The sequence below is a fragment of the Cnephaeus nilssonii genome, assembly GCF_951640355.1.
Source record: "Cnephaeus nilssonii genome assembly, chromosome: 10".
NCBI lineage: Eukaryota > Metazoa > Chordata > Mammalia > Chiroptera > Vespertilionidae > Cnephaeus > Cnephaeus nilssonii.
In genome coordinates, this window is record NC_137081.1 from 46,628,753 (window position 1) to 46,647,120 (window position 18,368).

Below are 18,368 nucleotides of genomic sequence, written 5' to 3' on the forward strand. Positions count from 1 at the left end.
ATTGGATTTGTTTAAGTGTCTCATTTACATATTTTGGGGATGGGCTTTGAAATCAAACTCATTTCCTATCCTGACTCAACCACAAACTATCTATGTAGCGTTAAGCCAGTTTCTTTCTGTATTAAACTGGAATAATTTCATTGATTTGGGGGCCCATTTCCACTGTTAAGTGAGATGATACTGTAAAGCACTAGCATGAAGCCTGCTATAGTAAGTGGTCAATAAATGCCCCTCTCCCTTCTTCCCTTCCTTTCTTTGACAAAAATCTATTTTTCTTTTCTCTAACCAAATGTATATGAAGAAGTAGCTAACAATCTTTCCTCTGAGTCATCTCTATACCAACATGCTTAGGGGTGAGCTGATGTCCTAATATATAAAAAGCCAGGGGCTGTCACGACAGAAACAACTGGGTGGACGACTAAACACAGGCTGTGTGGGGCGACAAGGCTGGCAGGGGAGTTAGTGAGGGACGACCAAACGACTGAACAGCAGGCTGTGTGGGGTGACCAGGCTGGCACGGGGGGGCAGTTGTGGGAAACCAGGCTGGCAGGGGTGGCAGTGAGGGGCAACCAGGCTGGCAGGGGGGGCATTTCAGTCTTTTGGGGGCAACCAGGCCGGCAGAGGGGAGCAGTAAGGTGCAACCAGGCTGGTGGGGGGGACAGTTAGGGGCAACCAGGCTGGCAGGCAGAGGCGGTTAGGGGTGATCATCTGGAAGGGGGGGCAGTTAGGGGCGATCAGGCAGGCAGGCAGGTGAGCAGTTAGGAGCCAGTAGTCCCAGATTGTGAGAGTGATGTCTGACTGCCGGTTTAGATCCCGATCTCAGTTGGACATCCCCTGAGCAGTCCTGGATTGGATAGGGTGTAGGCTGGGCCAAGGGGACACCCCCCTCCCATGCACAAATTTTGTGCACTGGGCCTCTAGTTTACTATAAAGAGAATAGAGCATACTAAAACAGGAATGGCTAGTATGGGTCAGCTGATGGACTAGGCAGTGGCTCCCTAGAGTCCTGTGTTGGGGGGAATTCACAGCCACATTCAGACTCTGAAGAAAATGTGCCTCTTTGAGGGCCAGATCTGCAGCTGGGGTTGGAGAGTTAAGTGGCACTCATTTGCTATCTCTGTGCCAGGAGGTATTCTTGCACTCTCCTTCTCCTTTCCTACTTTTTCTCCTTTTTCCTTCATTCTTTTTTTTTTTTTTCCCTCTGTCTCATTGCTATCATTATCTAACATAAGTTAGTCCCACTTACATTTGTTTTAGGATTGTCCAAGAAGGGATGGAGTTTTCTTTTAGCCATTGATTTTTACAGAGTAAGCTGGTGGCCAATCCAACTGCATTGATACTATCAACCACCTTCATAATGTCTTTCTCCTTGTTTTCCTCTGTCATTTCTTATTGCACTGTTTCCATAATGTGGCCATTGCTCCCTGTGTTTCTATTTCTACAAGGGTTCTTCCTTGAAATTGAATTAGGTCTTGAGGCTGCCCACAGTACAGACATTAAGGGAATCAGGAAAGACAGCCTGGGCTTGTTATTACTACCAGCACTCAGTATTTTTAGAGAACAGTGTGACTGATATTACCTCTTGTAATCACTTTGTGAATCACCACTTCAAATTTCAGGCTGAATTTGCATAGCTGTCAACTACAGAAATGATTTTTCTGGTACTTGAATAGGTAAAAGACATCTGTCAGCAATGTGGGCTCCATGAGAAAGGCAGAACCTTAAAAGAATGAGGTTTGGGATTTTGAATCATCTATAGCTATAGGCAAGTTAGGAAGATCCTCAGTTTAGGCAAGGCCAACTTGAAGCCATCTTGCCCCCCTAAGGAGGAAGGGAAGTGGTCACAGACATTCTCTTCAGTCTATAGCAACCTGCAAAGACTGATACTGCCACCTGCTAAAGATGCACCTGGAGGAAGCTATTTCATCTCTTTGGCCTCAGTCTCCTCATCTGTGAAATGGGAAAGTTGGACCAGGCCATTGCTTAGAGTCTTTAAATGGTATTATAAAAGGTACTCTTAAAGTATTTTTTGTTTATTGTACTAACCAAGACTATAACAATGGCAATGTAAGAGTTAAGAGAGTAAAGAAGTCATCTAAGGTCTCACCTACATAAAAATCATCAACACACACACACAGGGAAGAGTGAGCAACTCACTGTCTCAATTAAACCAACAAAAAAAGGGTGGGAATGACAGTATACAAGGACTGCTGTTGCTAGAGATCCCTCCCAGAGAATGCCACCTCTCAATTGCTGCTCCTGGAAGGTAAATGCAGAGACTGTACACATAGCATGCAATATATCTTACTTGTAGTGTTGAAGCTGTCCATTATCCTTCCTAAGTATTATCTCCTAATGTGTCCCTCACTGCTGTGTAAATAGATTTGCAGGTAACTAAGGACCCTGTTCACTTTGCTGCAGATATATTAGCTTATCTGAATGGCATATTGTGATCTATTTTATGGCAGGCTCTCACCTGTGTTGCTATAGGTGAAAATAAATCCGAGAATGTCCTGTGAGAGGCAAGGCATGGCATGGCCACCCTAGCTCCTGGATTTTTTATATTTCATTATTAACTGCTGGCTTCCCAGAGAAAAAAATAGAAGCTTTTTTTCTTTGAAAATTAAAATCTGGATTTCAGCCTTTCTTGTCACAGATATTTGGATTCTTCCGTGACACTGATTTTTCTCTCAACTCCTGTCCTGTGGGCCAGTATTAACCTTGGGGCTCTGTCAGGGATTGCCAGGAACCCTGTCCTCATAGCTGAAGTGTTCACAGTGATAACTAATGATATTCAGTTCACTTTGCAAGAGCTGAAAGAATTTGCTGCACGCTTAAAACTGCAAACACGCCTTTCCATGGCAATGGAATGAAAGTGTCCTCAGTATCTTGCCTGCTTCTACTCAGGCAGGCACTTCTGCACTTACTAATTCTTAAACCACAGTCTTTTTTTTTTTTTAATATATACTTTATTGATTTTTTACAGAGAGGCAGGGAGAGGGATAGAGTTAGAAACATCGATGAGAGAGAAACATCGATCAGCTGCCTCCTGCACACCCCCCACCGGAGATGTGCCCGCAACCAAGGCACATGCCCCCGACTGGAATCAAACCCGGGACCCCTCAGTCCGCAGGCCGACGCTCTATCCACTGAGCCAAACCGGTTCGGCTTAAACCACAGTCTTGATTAAGAGGCTGAATAGCAAAGAGTGAGTTGTGATGAACTGGAAGTAATTATTCAAATTCACTCAGCCCCTTAGTCATTCAGTCTCTCCCTCATTCAATTAATAAACATTAGATTTCTGTGACAAGCATAATTAGCACCTTTTTCACTTATATCCCCACTCTCTCCTGGCTAACTGAATACCAGTTTTTCTTGGGTGACAATGTGCCTAGCCCCACTCCTGTTCCCACTTTCTAAGCCCCTCTTTGTAGTTAGGAACGGTCATGTGACTCAATCCAGGCCAATGGGAGGAACGTGAAATGGCTCCTGGGAAAATCGTTTCTTTCCGAACAAAAGTGGGGCAGAGGTGGCTGGCTTAGCCTTTCCTCCTGCCCCTTTCTTCCTGCCTAGAGAGGCAGCAGCCACCTTGTGACCATGAGACTATAAGCAAACCCCCACACTAAGGATGGTAAAAGGAATAAAAGGGAGTCAGAAAGTATTCAGGTTCCTGATGACATCATTGAACAGCTAAAAAGTAACATTAAAGCCCTGACCAGTTTGGCTCAGTGGACAGAGTGTCGGCCTGCGGACTGAAGGGTCCCAGGTTCGATTCCGGTCAAGGGCATGTACCTTGGTTGCGGGCACATTCCCAGTAGAGGGTGTGCAGGAGGCAGCTGATCGATGTTTCTCTCTCATCGATGTTTCTAACTCTCTATCCCTCTCTCTTCCTCTCTGTAAAAAATCAATAAAATATATATTTTTAAAAAGTAATATTAAAAATGAACATTAAAAATAGCTTACCTCTTAATTTCTTTTTGTGAGAAACAAACAAACCTATTTGCCAGTGGTTCCCAATTTGGGAATTTCACACCCCAGGGGACATTTGACAGTATCTGGAGATATTTTTTTATTGTCTCAACTTGGGGGTAGGGGACCATTGGCATCTTAATAGGTAGAAGCCAGGGATGCTGCTATACATATGACAAGGCTTGGGACAGACTTCCACAACAAAGAGTTATTTGGTCCAAAATGTCAGCAGTGGTGAGACCAAGAAGCCCTGCTTTAAGCCACGAAAAAATGTTTGTTTACTTTTGTTTGTTATTCACAGTTAAATGTATTCCTGAAGGCTAGAGTCCCTCATTCAGGAAACACCAAACACACACCATGGGCCAAACACTATACCATGCAAGATGCTAGGGACACAAAAATGAGTCCACTCCATTCCCTCAGAAGTCCTCTTCACACTCCAGTGTGGTAGGCAGAAATGTGAGGATACAAATAAGAGTATATGCTCCAATACAAAGATATAAACATGCAGGTGTGGGAGCAGAGAGGGTGAAGCAACTACCAGCATGGGGAAGTCCAGGCAGGCTTCAGAGGGAAGGTGCCTGGGCTGGAGCTTAAAAGGTGAGGAGGAGATGACCATGTAAAGACTTTCCAGCAGAGAAAAGAGGAGATGCAAAGGCCAACCATTGTGTAACCATTGAGTTCATCTTAACCATAAGTTCATCTTAACCTCAACAAAGCCAGCTCCATATACCTGCCATGTACTTCAAAACAGTCAGGACCAAAGTGTCAGTAAGGAGATGGTAAAGGGAGTTAGTGATGAAGGACAATGAGTAAGACTTTGATTCAATTCAATAAATGTTCATCAAACACCTAATTTGTGTCAATCACTGTGCTGGACAGTACAGATACAAAGTTGGCTGAAAAAAATTCTTGCCTCCCAGGTCATTAACATCAAGGTAAGAAATAGGCAGGCAGCTAGTTTCCACTACAACGTGTTAAGTATCACCAATGAAGTTCATCAGAGGGGCTCTTAACCCAGCCTGAGGGAGACAAGGATGGTGTTGCCGAGAAGATAATGCCGTTCAAAGTCCTAAGAAATGAGCAGGGTTAGGCGAGTCCACTGAGGACTTGGTGAAGGGGGATTCGGGCAGCATAGCCTGAGCAAAAGCACAGAAGCATGGCACAGCATGGGTATAGCTCCAAGTAGTTCAGTTTTTGCTGGAGTATGAGCTGAGAGGTCGGAAGACAAGAGAAAAGAGATTAGAGAGGTAGGCAGGGGCCAGATCATGGAGACTGCCCTATACTGGGTACCCAGTGGAGGTCTGGATGGTCATTCAAATAAGGATTTTAATCAAGCAAGCAATATGCTTCGACAGGGAGTTTAGGTAAATCATATGCTAGTGGTTCTTTAAAGAACAGAATAGGAAGGGAGTTCATTTTGGAAGCTATGTCAAAAGGGTGGGCAAAAGAGCTTTAAAAGGCCTGGAATAAATATAGATAACTAGAATAGAACTGAGACTTCAAAAATAATTTATGACCAATTTATGGTCAGTTGATTTTTAACAAGGATGCCAAAACAATTCAACAGGGGAAAGAACATCTTTTCAACAAATAGTGCTGGAAAAGCTGAATATCCATGTACAAAAGATTTAATTTAGACTCCTACCTCATAACAGGTATAAAAATTAACTCAAAATGGACCATAGATCTAAATATAAAACTATTAGAATAATATGTAGGAATACACCTTCATAACCTTGGATTAATCAATGGTTTCTTAGACATGACCCCAAATGCATAAACAACAAAAGAAAACATAGGAAAATTACACTTCATCAAAATTAAAAATTTCTGTGCCTCAAAGGACATCAGTAAGAAATTGGAACAACAACCCACACAATGGGATAAAATATTTGCAAATCATATATCTGATAAGGGGCTATCCAGAATATATAAAAATCAACAGTTAAATGAGCAACAAATTTGAATAAACATTTTTTTCAAAGGAGATATAGAAATGACTAGTAAACACATGAATAGATGCTTAGTTTAGATAGTGGTGATAGTTGCACATCTCTGTGAATATAAATTTACATATTATTTTTCCCAAGGATATTTTTCCCTTTTTTTTTTTTTTTTTAGAGAGAGAGTGGAAGGGAGGAGGGAAAAAGAGAGAGAAACACAGATGTGAGAGGTACATTGATGGTTGCCTCCTACATGTACCCAAGAGTGCTGGGATCTAACCTGCAACCCAGGTACATGCCCTTGACCAGGAATCATACCCGAGACCTTGCAGTGTGTGGGCTGATGCTCCAACCAAGGAGCATACCAGTCAGGGCTCTGTGAATATATTAAGACCACTGAATTGTACTTAAAAGGGTGTCATATATGAATTATATCTCAATTAAGCTGTTGTTATTAAGTAATGATAATAATAGACACTGGGTGAAGTGGGTGATTAATAAAGCTTTAGGAAAAGGGATGGGAGATTCCCAAGGGAAACTTGTTCAGAAACTTCAGCAGGTAAAGTTGACAGAGCCTGGTAATGGACTGTTTGAAGAAACTAAGGAGAAGACAAAGGTGACACCTAGATTTCTAGAGGAGAGAAAACAGAGGAAGAGAAGGGAGAATGAGCTGAAGGACATTCCAGGTCACCATGGCTCTTATGCCATCATGAGAAAAGGTGGAAGCTTCTGATGAAAGAAAAGAGGGAAGAGTTTCATTCTGTTCAACAGACATTAGCTTAACAGCTGCTAAGAATCAGGTCCAGAGAGCTGTGGGCCTTTCTGGAAGACTCAGATGTTAGGTAAGGCCCAGGAATATGCATGCAACCCCTGAAAATCTGTATATCTCTGACTTTTTATCTTGCAGATAAGAAAACATTTTTTACAGAAATGTTAGGTTACTTGCCAAATATTATGTCCAAAATGAGACTAGAAATCTGATCTTACTAAGCTTATTATTTACTACAATAGTTTAATAAACAAACCATAAGACTTGGAACTGAATGTGCTGTCCTATCTTTTAGACATTTGTCAGAACACATCTCAACACATGTGTGTCCCAGTGTAGACCTTCTGCTGAGCCATGCTTCTGAGCCCATTGACCATAAAGCTATGAACATTCACAGTCATTTTGTGTGATGTCCCTCAAACGTATAACTTCCAGGAGATTTCAGCTACCTGCCCAGCACTGCCAGGTGGCCTCTTTCATGCCTTCCTGACAATAGATAAATACTTCCAACCCACCTGGCCTCATTGATGAGAAGGTGTTAGAAACAAACCTTTTCTCAAAGACTCCATGAATGAAAAATAATTGGAAGGATGTGGAGAACAGCTACAGCATTTGGACAGGTTCAAGCCTTGGACTAATGAGAGGGCATGGTCCTCTCGTGGCAAAGCCACGTGCAAGTCTCAGCTTGAAGGGCAAAGCCCTACCAGCACAATTATAGCCAAAGGCTATAGTTGTAAGCTTGACCTTACGGTTCGAACCTGAGGTCCCAGGTGGCTAAGTGATATAGGCTGCAGGAGGTGCAGCAAGTGCTGCCAAAACAAAGCTTGGTAGAGTTCAGGTGATGTAATTGAGTAGCTTCGAAACCCGTGAGAACATTGTAAACATCTTGACCACGTCCTTACTTTGCCTTGTGGAATCTGGCTATAAAATAAACACTTGGCTTGCAGGCTGTGGCACTGTCTCTCCATCTGAGAAAAGTGTCCCACCTAGCCCCAGCTATATTCTCTTGTCTGTTTTCTTTAATCCTTTACCACCACCCCTCAGGTTCACCACTGGCCATGCTGGATGCGGTACAGAAGGGGACTTCCAAGGATGAAGGAGGAAGGAAGTATCTGCAGACTTGGGTGACATGGGAAAGTCCTTCCTCATTCTGAAATCCAACAACATGATCCCCAAACATTGCCTTTTAGGTGTGCACATCAGTATTTCAGTCCCAAAGGCCAGAAAATAAAAATAAAATAAAGATAAAAAGTAACATTAAACAAGCCTTCATCTTTTATTTACCTCTACCTGATGAACCTTGAATTGCTGTGTTCCCTGCCTTTGTTTTGTCTGCATATTTCCTGCTAAGAGTTTACAAAACAGCACTCCTGAACAGGAAGATAAGAGGTGAACCTATTTGTTGAATAACATCAAGGGAGAAAACTGCTAAATCACCCATTTTGTTGTTAAGTTGCTCAAAAGGATCAAAATACCAATTAACTTGCTGGCTCAGAAATCTTTGATACCCTCAGATTTACTGACATTTTGAAACTCTTGTTCATACTTGCCTACTGGCTTTCTGATTATGAACAAAGACGTGCCGATTTGTTTAGCATTTGACCTGTTTTCTTAAATATTTTTATGTATTCAACACTTAGTGGCTAAACATACTTGACTGGCAACGTTCATGTGCTAAAATAATCTTTTTCTTTTCTTGTTCTACCTCTAAATTTAAGAGAAAAAAAGAGGCTCAAAGACACTTCTTTTAAAAAAGCCACTACATTCTTATTTTTAATTCAAAAGCTTTCATTGCAAGTAACTTTTTTGCCATGTCTTCTCCATGGAATGTAGTGGTGTTTGGAAGATTTGATGAAGCAAGGACCATTTTAGGCCTCATTCTTTGAGCAACTTTTGGAAAAATTATCTTGGGCATAAGTTTCAGAAAGGAGGTAAAAATAAAATAAAGATGACTGATAGGGTGTGGCAGATTTTATAACAGATTTTAATTTTCCTCTCTGGATAGCCTCACATAGAGTGCTTTTCAGAGGTAGTTCTTTTGTTATCATTGTCCTTTATTTCTTCACAGAAGGTTTTGCATAATCATATGCATCCACAAGGTATCCCTATAGCAGTTGTGCAGAAAAGAGCAATTCATTCATTCCAAGATAAAGGCAATTTCTGGATTTAAAAAGCTCCACAGAAATCTGTTTTAACAAACACTGGGCTGAGGAGATGAAAGTGTGGATGCTGAAGTTAGACAGCCTGGGTTCAAATTCTGGCTCTACCATGTACTAGTCTGGGACCTTGAGAAAGTCACTGATTTCTTTCTGTGACTCTGTTTTCTCATCTATAAAATCTACACTAATAAAAGAGAAAATGCAAATTGACCATCACTCTGCTATGCTACCAGCCAATAGGAGTGAGTATGCAAATTAACCCAACAAAGATGACGACGCCTATAGCGGCTAAGCAGCGCTGGGGCTGTGGGGGGCCGGATTGAGGACACAAGCCCCCAGGGAGCCCCAAGGCCCGCAGCTGAGGTGCTGGGGCTGCTGGGGGGGGGGGGCAGGGGAGACACAAACCCGCAAGAAACCTGTGGAAAGGGAGATAAACTATCATATCTTTATCTCCCTTTCCACAAGATGAGAAAACTGCCAATGGTTTATTTAGTGATGTGGCCCACACCTTTCTACAAGCACAGGGTATGTTATGACCAATCTGAGGAAGGTCTGGTCAGAATACTATCTCCAGGGAATAATGCTACTGTGGCAAATCATCTAAGAGAGGAAACAAGCTTTTGTTGGGTTTATTCTGAAGGTTAGAGAACATGCCACCCCAGCATATGCTATGTTGTTATATTGATGATCTTGAGCTGTGGATGCTTGAAAGATAGCAAATGCATGCAGAGGCTTTCACTGAAGTCTCCTGATCTGCCTAAAATCAGACCCCCCTAAAGGAGCTTAAATGTCCTAGGTCCCCTTGACAGGAGAAGTGTCATCAGGCAGAGAAGGCTGACTCCTGTCACAGGACAGGAGAGTAGAAGTTGACATCACACCCAAACTTTGTTACAACTATTTCCACCCCCCCCCCCCCATTCATCTTTCCTAAAAATCATTTGCTCTCCTCTAAGAGGCCTACATCTCCTGTCCCCTTTCCCTAGGAAGAAGGTATTTAAATCTGCATTCTAAGCCACCTTGGGGAGTTATTCATTTTTCCCTGGGATCTCCCACATATACACGAGGTACACATGTTAATGAACTTTTGTTTTTCTCTTGGTGATCTGTCTTTCATTATGAGGGCCTCCACTAAGAACTCAGAAAGTTAGAGGAAAACTATTTTTTCTCCTCCATAATTCTATCTCGGGAAATCAAGTCCCCAGCTGAAGAATGAGGTTGGCTCAAGTACCAAGCAGTCTTGGCTGATGGGAGGAAAGCTTCTAGGGAGAAATCAATGATATTGGCATCAAAGTGGGACAGAGGGCACATGCATGGTTGCTGGTGGGAGTTTAAAGTGGTTCAACATTTTTGGAGGATGATTTGGCAAATTTGATAGAAATGTTCAAGGTACATCCAAGAGTCTTCTTCTAGGAATCGCATCTACTGAGATAAAGCACAAGCACATAAGCCCTGGTCAGAACCCAGGATGCTACTGCGGGCTCCCCTTCCACGATAGGAAAACCTGGGAACAACCTGCATTTTTAGGACAAGGTGGCATCTATACTAATAAAAGGGTAATATGCTAATTAGACTGAACATCTTCCGGACGACCTTCCAGATGTCCTTCTGGACGTCCTTCCTGACAAAGCCATGTTGGCGGGGCCAAGGCAGAGAAGGTTAGAGGCGATCATGCAGGCAAGGGAGAGCAGTTAGGGGGATCAGGCCAGCAGGGGAGAGCAGTTAGAGGGATCAGGCTGGCAGGCAGGTGAGCGGTTAGAAGCCAGAGGTCCTGACGGGTCCCAGATTGGAGAGAGTGAAGGCCGAGCTGAGGAGACCCCCTTCCTGTGCATGAATTTTGTGCACCGGGCCTCTAGTGGAGATAATAATGTGAATAGAAAAGGGGCTCTATAATAAATCTGACAAGACCAATGACCAAAAGTAACCTCAAAGATGATCTGACCATAAATTCAGGAGTGGGCAGTCATACCCCAGGCCTATAAGAAGGTGGGTTTGTTTGTTTGTGCAGTCCCTGTCCATTGTTCTCATGCAATTCTAGGTTAACACACCTTTGAAATGCCAGAAGTGTTTCCTCTTTTGCAGACCCCTCCGAGGTACAACCACCCCTCAAGAGAGCACATAATCTTGTCAACTGTTCTGCAATCCAATCATACAGATTTCCTGGCCTTGCTTTTGCCTACCTTCATGTACTAGTGATCTTTCTTAATTTCAGTGTATAAGAAGAACTGCAGAACTGTCCTTCTCCAGAGCATCTGAGATCTTGCTTCCCAAATAAACTCCTAACATCTATAGGTTTGGACATTTCTTACGTCGACAACAACAGAGTCTAGATTACTGGGCTGTTCCATGGATCAAATGATATTATACATTTAGAATATTTTAGGTGCTAGGTAAATGTCAGCCATTGTATCACGCCATGCCATTGTTTCAGCCTGGGAGAGGAGTGGGTGCCTGGGTGCACTTGCATCTGCCAGAATCTTGACCCACTTATGGAGAGATACTTTCATCCTACCAATTAAATAACTGAAGGTTGTGAAAACTAAGAATATAAAACATATAAATATCTATGGACATTTTCCTATTCTCAATGTGATCAGAAGGGAATTTAATCTGTCCTCTCGATCACTGCAATTTAGTTGGAGCACAGTAAAAAAGCAACATTTAAGCAAGTGAAGGCTAACTGATAACTAGTCAGTTACACGTTTGGAGGCGAGTGGGCAGGAGGAGTAATCTCAGGGGACAGGGATGGCCACGGCAGAGCTGTATTTAACGTATTTCCCAAGATGCCAGCCTGACCTTTTCACAAACTCTTCGAAGAGGATGCGGTGGGAATAGCCCTGCTGGCGGATGCGGACTGTCTCCAGGATCCCCGTGGAGCGGAGCTGGACCAGCACTCTCTCTTGAGAGAACTTCAGGGCCTCCCGGTCATCGTTGGGCTTAATGCAGCGCACGAAGTGGGGCTGTCCCACCACCATCTTGGAGAGCAGATCCATCAGAGAGTACTGACGGGAAAAGCACATGTAGTGAGGTTACCCCAATGGAATGGAGAACTCCATGGGCCTCTAGAGCAGTTTATTGGCTTGTAAATAACTCATGGACTTTTTTGGGTGCTGAACAAGAAACCAATAATAAGAGGTGATGACATAAGTTCTGACGAGTACTTACAGCTGCTTGCAGATTCAAATGCATCCTTTATTTAAAATTTTTTAAAAAATTTCTCTTTATTGTTGAAAGCATTAGAGCTGTCCCCTTCCCCCCACATCCCCCCCACTAACCCTCTCCACCCGCCTTCTGCCCCCTCTCCAGGCCTTCACCACACCACTGTCTGTATCCATGGGTTATGCATATAAGTTCTTTGGTTCATCTCTCCCCACCCTGACACCCTCCCCCCTGAAATATGTCAGTCTATAGCACACTTCAATGTCTCTGGAACTATTTTGTTTGTCAGTTTATTTTGTTCATTAGATTCCACATATAAGTGAGATCATGGGACACTTGTCTTTCTCTGGCTGGCTTATTTCACTAGCATAATTCTCTCCAGGTCCCTCCATACTGTCTCAAAGGGTATGAGATCCTTCTTTTTTATAGCTGCATAGTATTCTTTAAACATCACTAGCAACGTCCCCATGTGACAGAGACTTAGCTGCCTAAGAACATACTTAGGTCACCCTATAACTCCATCGCCAGAACTAGTTTCTCTCTGGTATCCCAAGGTAACACTCCAGAAGCTATATCTGAAATTTAAAATGTCCAACTTTTAGGGAAGGGGTTAGTTGTACTTAGGAACCACCAGAAAGTCTAAGCAAATCCTATTGATACCATTGATAAAGGAAAACAGAAAAAGAGGGCAAATGAAACAAGAAAACTAGAGGAATAAAAGATTATAATGAAGATCAACTAACATACGCCGAGTAGCTGGCGCAGAGAGAAAGCACATGGGAAAGCCGAGGGGTGCTGTGCAAGGGAGTCTCAGGCGTTCCTTAGGGGCATCCACCTTTGCAGCTCCTCTTTTGGACATGCCTGCAGGAGCAATTACAAGCCACCTAGGAAATCAGTCCCATTATTTCATAATCACACCTCTTACTGATCCAAAATGGTATTACCTAGCTTGCCAATACACCTTATTTCCTGAATTTATCATTTGGGGAGCAGTATTTTGAGGACACCAAATTGATTGTCATGGGTATATTTCTGAAAAACTATAAGCCAGAGACTTCTCTGCTGATAGAAGGACTTTTAGGCTCTTGGGAATGACTTTACAGAGTTGCTCAGAGTCTCCAAGTCCCATCATACACACACAAAACTTACACACACACACACACACACACACACACACACACACACACACACAAGACACAAAGAGGATATAGCTGCTAAAGGGGACAAGATAAGAAATAAGTGGCAAAAAAGAAGACATATGTAATACTTTAAACAATAAAGAATTTAAATAAAAAAAAACACACAAAGAAAGAAGTGGCAATTAGAAATGCACAAACATGAATGATGAAACAGGGGCTGAATGCCTTCCTGCCAGAGAAACTGTAGCAGGGATCACTACGTGGAAAAAGTGCTGGACTCAAAAGGCCTCTGGGCCCCTGTAATTCGGACGCTGAGCCTAATTCTAGGCTGCCTCTGAGGGATAGTTGGCTAGGTTAGACTCCTGGCTTTAGATCCTTCTTGAACCTGATAGCTTTCTATAAAGCCAGCTATCCATGGTGCTGGCTCCAGGGTCCCGTCCTTCAGCCTGCCTGGCAACTCCAGCCCCAGACCCAGCTCCCCACCTGACTTCCCATCCCCACCCCACAACCTTATCATTTGTCCCTGAGATTAGTAGTTCTATCTTTGGCCTACAGCATCTCCACCAGGGAGCTAGCTGGACATGAGCTCCGAGTGTTACACGATCTTTAAGGGCTTTCAACCCAATCTATAATTTAAAGATAAGCCAATCTGTGCCAATTTGGTACAAGAGTATCCATGTCTTATCTTTCCTATATAATAAACATTGAATAGGATCCTTCTAGAGACAATGTTTTCACTCGAAGGAGTCATTTTAGTAGATGAAATATCAAGAATTGGTCAGCAGAGATGGGAAATAATTGGGTTCACACAAACAGGTCTTGCAATAGGACAATTCAATTTAGGAAAATAAAGTCAAAGCTAAGAGATTCTCTCAGGACCTAAACTTGATAAACCACCTTCTGAAATGTTATTAACTACTTCGCTTTTCAGTAAATATGCTGGGAAAGCGGCTGACTGCAGTAGCTTTAAGGCCAAGCAGCAGCTCCCATGCTAACAGAATCAGCACATCCAATGCACAGGGCTGTGAGCCAGTGGCTGAGAGGGCTCTCTGTAGACACTTAGGGTTTCAACTGATCTTTCTGTCATCAGGGAACACTGCACTCAGAGGCAGAGGTTTCTGGCTATAATATTTTCTCTCCACACCCCCACCTTTCTTAACTGGCTTCTTTCAGTGATTCTGTCAGATCTGGGTCTCTGTGGGAAGGACTGGCAAGTCCTCTTTGTAAGTAGACAGAATACAGATCAAGAAGACTCCAGCCCTGGCTGGTGTGCTCAGTGGTTAGAGCACTGGCCCACACAATGAAGGGTCACAGTTCAATTCTGGTCAAGGGAATATACCTGGGTTGCAGGTTCCATCCTGGCCCTGGTAGGGCCTGTGGGAGTCAACCAATTGGTGTGTTTCTCTTATATCAATGTTTCTCTCTATCTCTCTCCCTTTCTCCCTTCCTCCCTTCCACATCCTCTAAAAATCAATGGAAAAAATACTCTCAGGTGAGGAATAACAGAAAAATGAAAAGAAGACTCCATACCCGGAAGTAAGAAGCCACGGTCTGTCTCTTCATGTTGGTGGTTTCTTCCGGATGCCGTATTACCTCCAGAGTATCCACCTAGAACATAAGCAGAGAGACGTGGTTTGAGGATATAGACAATTCATTGTCTGGCTTTTTCAAAATCTGAAAGGCTGTTTGGTCAAATATCTGAGAGGCCTTAATATTTAGAACACAATAGTGCACACTTTGGGGAGAATTTTTGAAGACATACCAAAGAAAAACAGAATTTGCATGGTTCTACTCGCTTGACAATGACCTCACTCTGCAACGTACTAAAGCACCCAATCAGCAGTATGTCTATACTTCTCCATGTCCCAATGGGCCCCTGCTAAGTTCTCCAATACTGTCACATGAGAACAAACTATTTTGTACAAGAAAACTAGCTCAGGCCCATGAAGCTGGGTGATTATGAAGACATGGACCCAAAGCCCAGTGGCCTTCCTGTGGTCAGACCTTGATGCTGCCATACCCTCCTGCCTCCCACAGTTCCCACGTGCTCACTGTGGACCGGCGCTTGGGATACATCTGTTCCCAATCATTTGTCCCAACTGCCTGGGCTGACTGGAAGGAACTTATGAATAAAAACAATTGTAGGAATCAAAGGCAAGCAGCCTGTGTTTCGTTGTCATAGCTCAACAGCAAGCGCTCTGCTCCTGCACACACGAAGCCCTTCTGTTTGCAGAGAGCCCGAGTGGCATGTCAGCACTGGCCTCCACCGTGCGGCTCCCCATCTGCTCTGAACAGGTGGCAAGAGAAGCAGGAACGTTCGAAAGGAAGATGCTACTGTCAGCACGTGTGTTCCGCTCGGCAGACTGTTGTCCAGGCAGCCACTTCCCTGTAGCCTTGTTCAACAAACGTGAAAAGTGGGTGCTAAAGGAACAGGGTGCAAGGGGCAGGGAGAATAACGAGGCTTACCTCCAGAGGTATTTAGGAGGCTGTGCACACAATGGAGGAAGAGCTTCAGTTGGATAAAGACAAACAGGTTTATTTAAGAAGGGGAATAAATGTGGAGCTAAGTTTTTAAAAGCTAGAAAAGCAACCTACGTAGTGAGTGAGCAGAAACATGGGACTCTCTCTAAGTGAAACGATGTTGGGCGCAGTGCGGCTTTCTTTTGCTAGGCTGCACACTGGATGCGTTCCCCAAACCATCCGTTTATTTGTATGCAGCTGAAGCAATGGTATAACTGCTTGGGTTTGACTTGTAATTGTTTTGTTTAATGAGAAAGGAGGAAACAAAAGCTCTGTGTTAAGAAGGAAGGCTGCGCTGATGTAGAAAAGGGGAAAGCAAACACAACACACCCACCCCTTCTGCAGAGGCACTGTGCTTTCTCCAGAGTCATCTGCCTAAAGGCGTCTTCCCCCACCTCACCTCCATTTGGATGGATGACGGAGCTCAGAACTAGTGAGGTTTGGGGCTAGGTTTGGGGCACACTTTTAGGAATGTCCCCAACACTTCCTTCAAGTCAGAGGTTCTCCTTGAAGAACCACATCTTGCTCCAAAGCCTTGATTTTCCTCCATTACTTCCCTCCCTTTTTATTCAAATCAGCCAGCCAGTGCCAGCCCCTAGGGCTCCCGTGCGCTGTCAAAGAGCAGCTGAAAAGCTCATGCACATTTCTTTTATTAGTAAAATTTACCTGTTACCGTCCCTCAAAATGCACAATGGACCTTGGCATTTGAGAACTTAACAGCTTAGTGATCAGAAAATTCTTGATATATATTAATTCTGTAGAGACATAATTTAAAAGGTACAATACGTATTGTTTTCAAGATCAGTACCATCCCCTGCAGAAAATTGGAAAAATATAAACTGAAGCAACAGTTTGTACTTCCAAAGGTATAGGGCTACTGGGCTCCCCTGTCTAACCATCCAGCATGACTAAGTTCTGTCCTTATATTTACATACAGAGTAACTTCTGGGAAGTAAGTAAGAATCTATTCTATGTTATATACAACCTGGAAATGCTAATACTTGTCTGCAGTTCATCACCTATATTTAGTACTATATTTTAAAGAACAAATAATATGCTATTAGGATATCTTAAAATTTAAGAATTTGGAAAGGTCTTCGGTTGGTCAAGGGTCTCTTTCACATTTGCATAATCACAAGGTTCTTCTAAACATGAAATGAAGTTAATATAGGGGAGGGGCATGAGAACTATATAAATTAACTGAAGTCAAATGAAGTAAAGTCAGGGTCCTGCTACATGCTGCTTGACATGGAACTGGGCTGACCCGACAAAGAAAATTCCTGCTAAGGTTGATTAGTAGCTACTCACCACACCTTATTGTTTATTCATACCATTAAAGCAAAACACAGGCCACAAAATATACCTTGTAAAGCGTTAATCCCAACCTCTTTCCACTCTCAATTTCCCCATACCAGCCATTTTCCATAGAAAGTACGAACAGATATAAGCTCAACCTCTAGAGATGGTTAGAGTCTTTCTTCCTCCTCTCTTGAGGAAAGTCTGCCACTCTGTCTATACCAGGTGTACCAGTTAATAATGCGGATTTTTTCAATAGCTGGAGTTACACATATGTTGATATATATGTGATTTGATATGTATGCTATTTTGTTTTATTGACAGCAAGCTTAAAATGTCAAATTTTCTGAAGGTGTTAACATCATAGATATTTTTATGCTTAAAAATGTTGAATTTCATGCCAAAACAAGAGCATTTGTGGGAAGTTTTAATTCATTACTTTATTTTGAAGAAAAAGTTATCATATACTTCAGGAAGCTTATGGTGAACATGCTCCATCTCAAGATACTTGTGAACGCTGGTTTAAATGCTTTAAAAGTGATGATTTCGATGTGAAAGACAAAGGATGTCCAGGTCAACCGAAAAAGTTTGAAGACCAACAATTACAAGCATTATTGGATGAGGATGCGTGTCAAACTCAAAAACAACTTGCAGAAAGATTAAACATTGCTCAGCAAACAATTTCTGATCGTTTACAAGCAATGGGGAAGATTTTAAAGGAAGGAAAATGGGTGCCACATCAACTGAACGAAAGACAAATGGAAAACTGAAAAGTCATCAGTAAAATGTTGCTTCAACGGCACAAAAGAAAGTCTTTTTTTGCATCAAATTGTGACTGGTGATGAAAAGTGGATTTATTTTGAGAATCCCAAATGCACAAAATCATGGGTTGATCCAGGTCAACCATCAACATCGACTGCAAGGCCAAATCGCTTTGGAAAGAAGACAATGCTCTGCGTTTGGTGGGATCAGGAAGGTGTGGTGTATTATGAACTTCTAAAACCAGGTGAAACTGTTAATAGTAATCGCTACGGACAATAAATAATCAATTTGAACCACGCTTTGATCGTGAAACGACACTAGAATGTGCCAGAAGACAAGGCAAAGTAATTTTGCTTCATGATGACACACCATCACACACTTCAAAACCAGTTAAAGACACATTAAAAGATCTTGCCTGGGAAGTATTAACCCACCCGCTGTATTCACCAGACCTTGCTCCTTCAGATTACCACTTGTTTTGATAGATGGCACACACACTTTCTGAGCAGCACTTCAAAATGCACGAAGAAGTGGAAAATTGGGTCTCTGAATGGTTTGCCTCAAAACAAGAAAAGTTCTATTGGGACAATATCCACAAATTACCTGAAAGATGGGGGAAATGTGTAGCTAGCAATGGACATTACTTTACATA

The 18,368-nt window shown here is 42.8% G+C and overlaps 1 protein-coding gene across 1 annotated transcript in view; it reads right to left on the reverse strand.

Annotated features, from left to right (window-relative positions):
• The window catches only part of MYO3B (myosin IIIB), a gene marked incomplete at its 3' end in the record, with an annotated part of 367,317 nt that overhangs the window by 154,815 nt on the left and 194,134 nt on the right, over positions 1-18,368 (reverse strand). Inside the window, exons 23-24 of the mRNA XM_079782950.1 lie at positions 14,669-14,746; positions 11,637-11,842 (exon numbers count right to left, since the gene is read on the reverse strand). Coding sequence (XP_079639076.1) covers positions 11,637-11,842; positions 14,669-14,746 — 284 coding nt within the window. The remainder of the gene's footprint in view (positions 1-11,636; positions 11,843-14,668; positions 14,747-18,368) is intronic.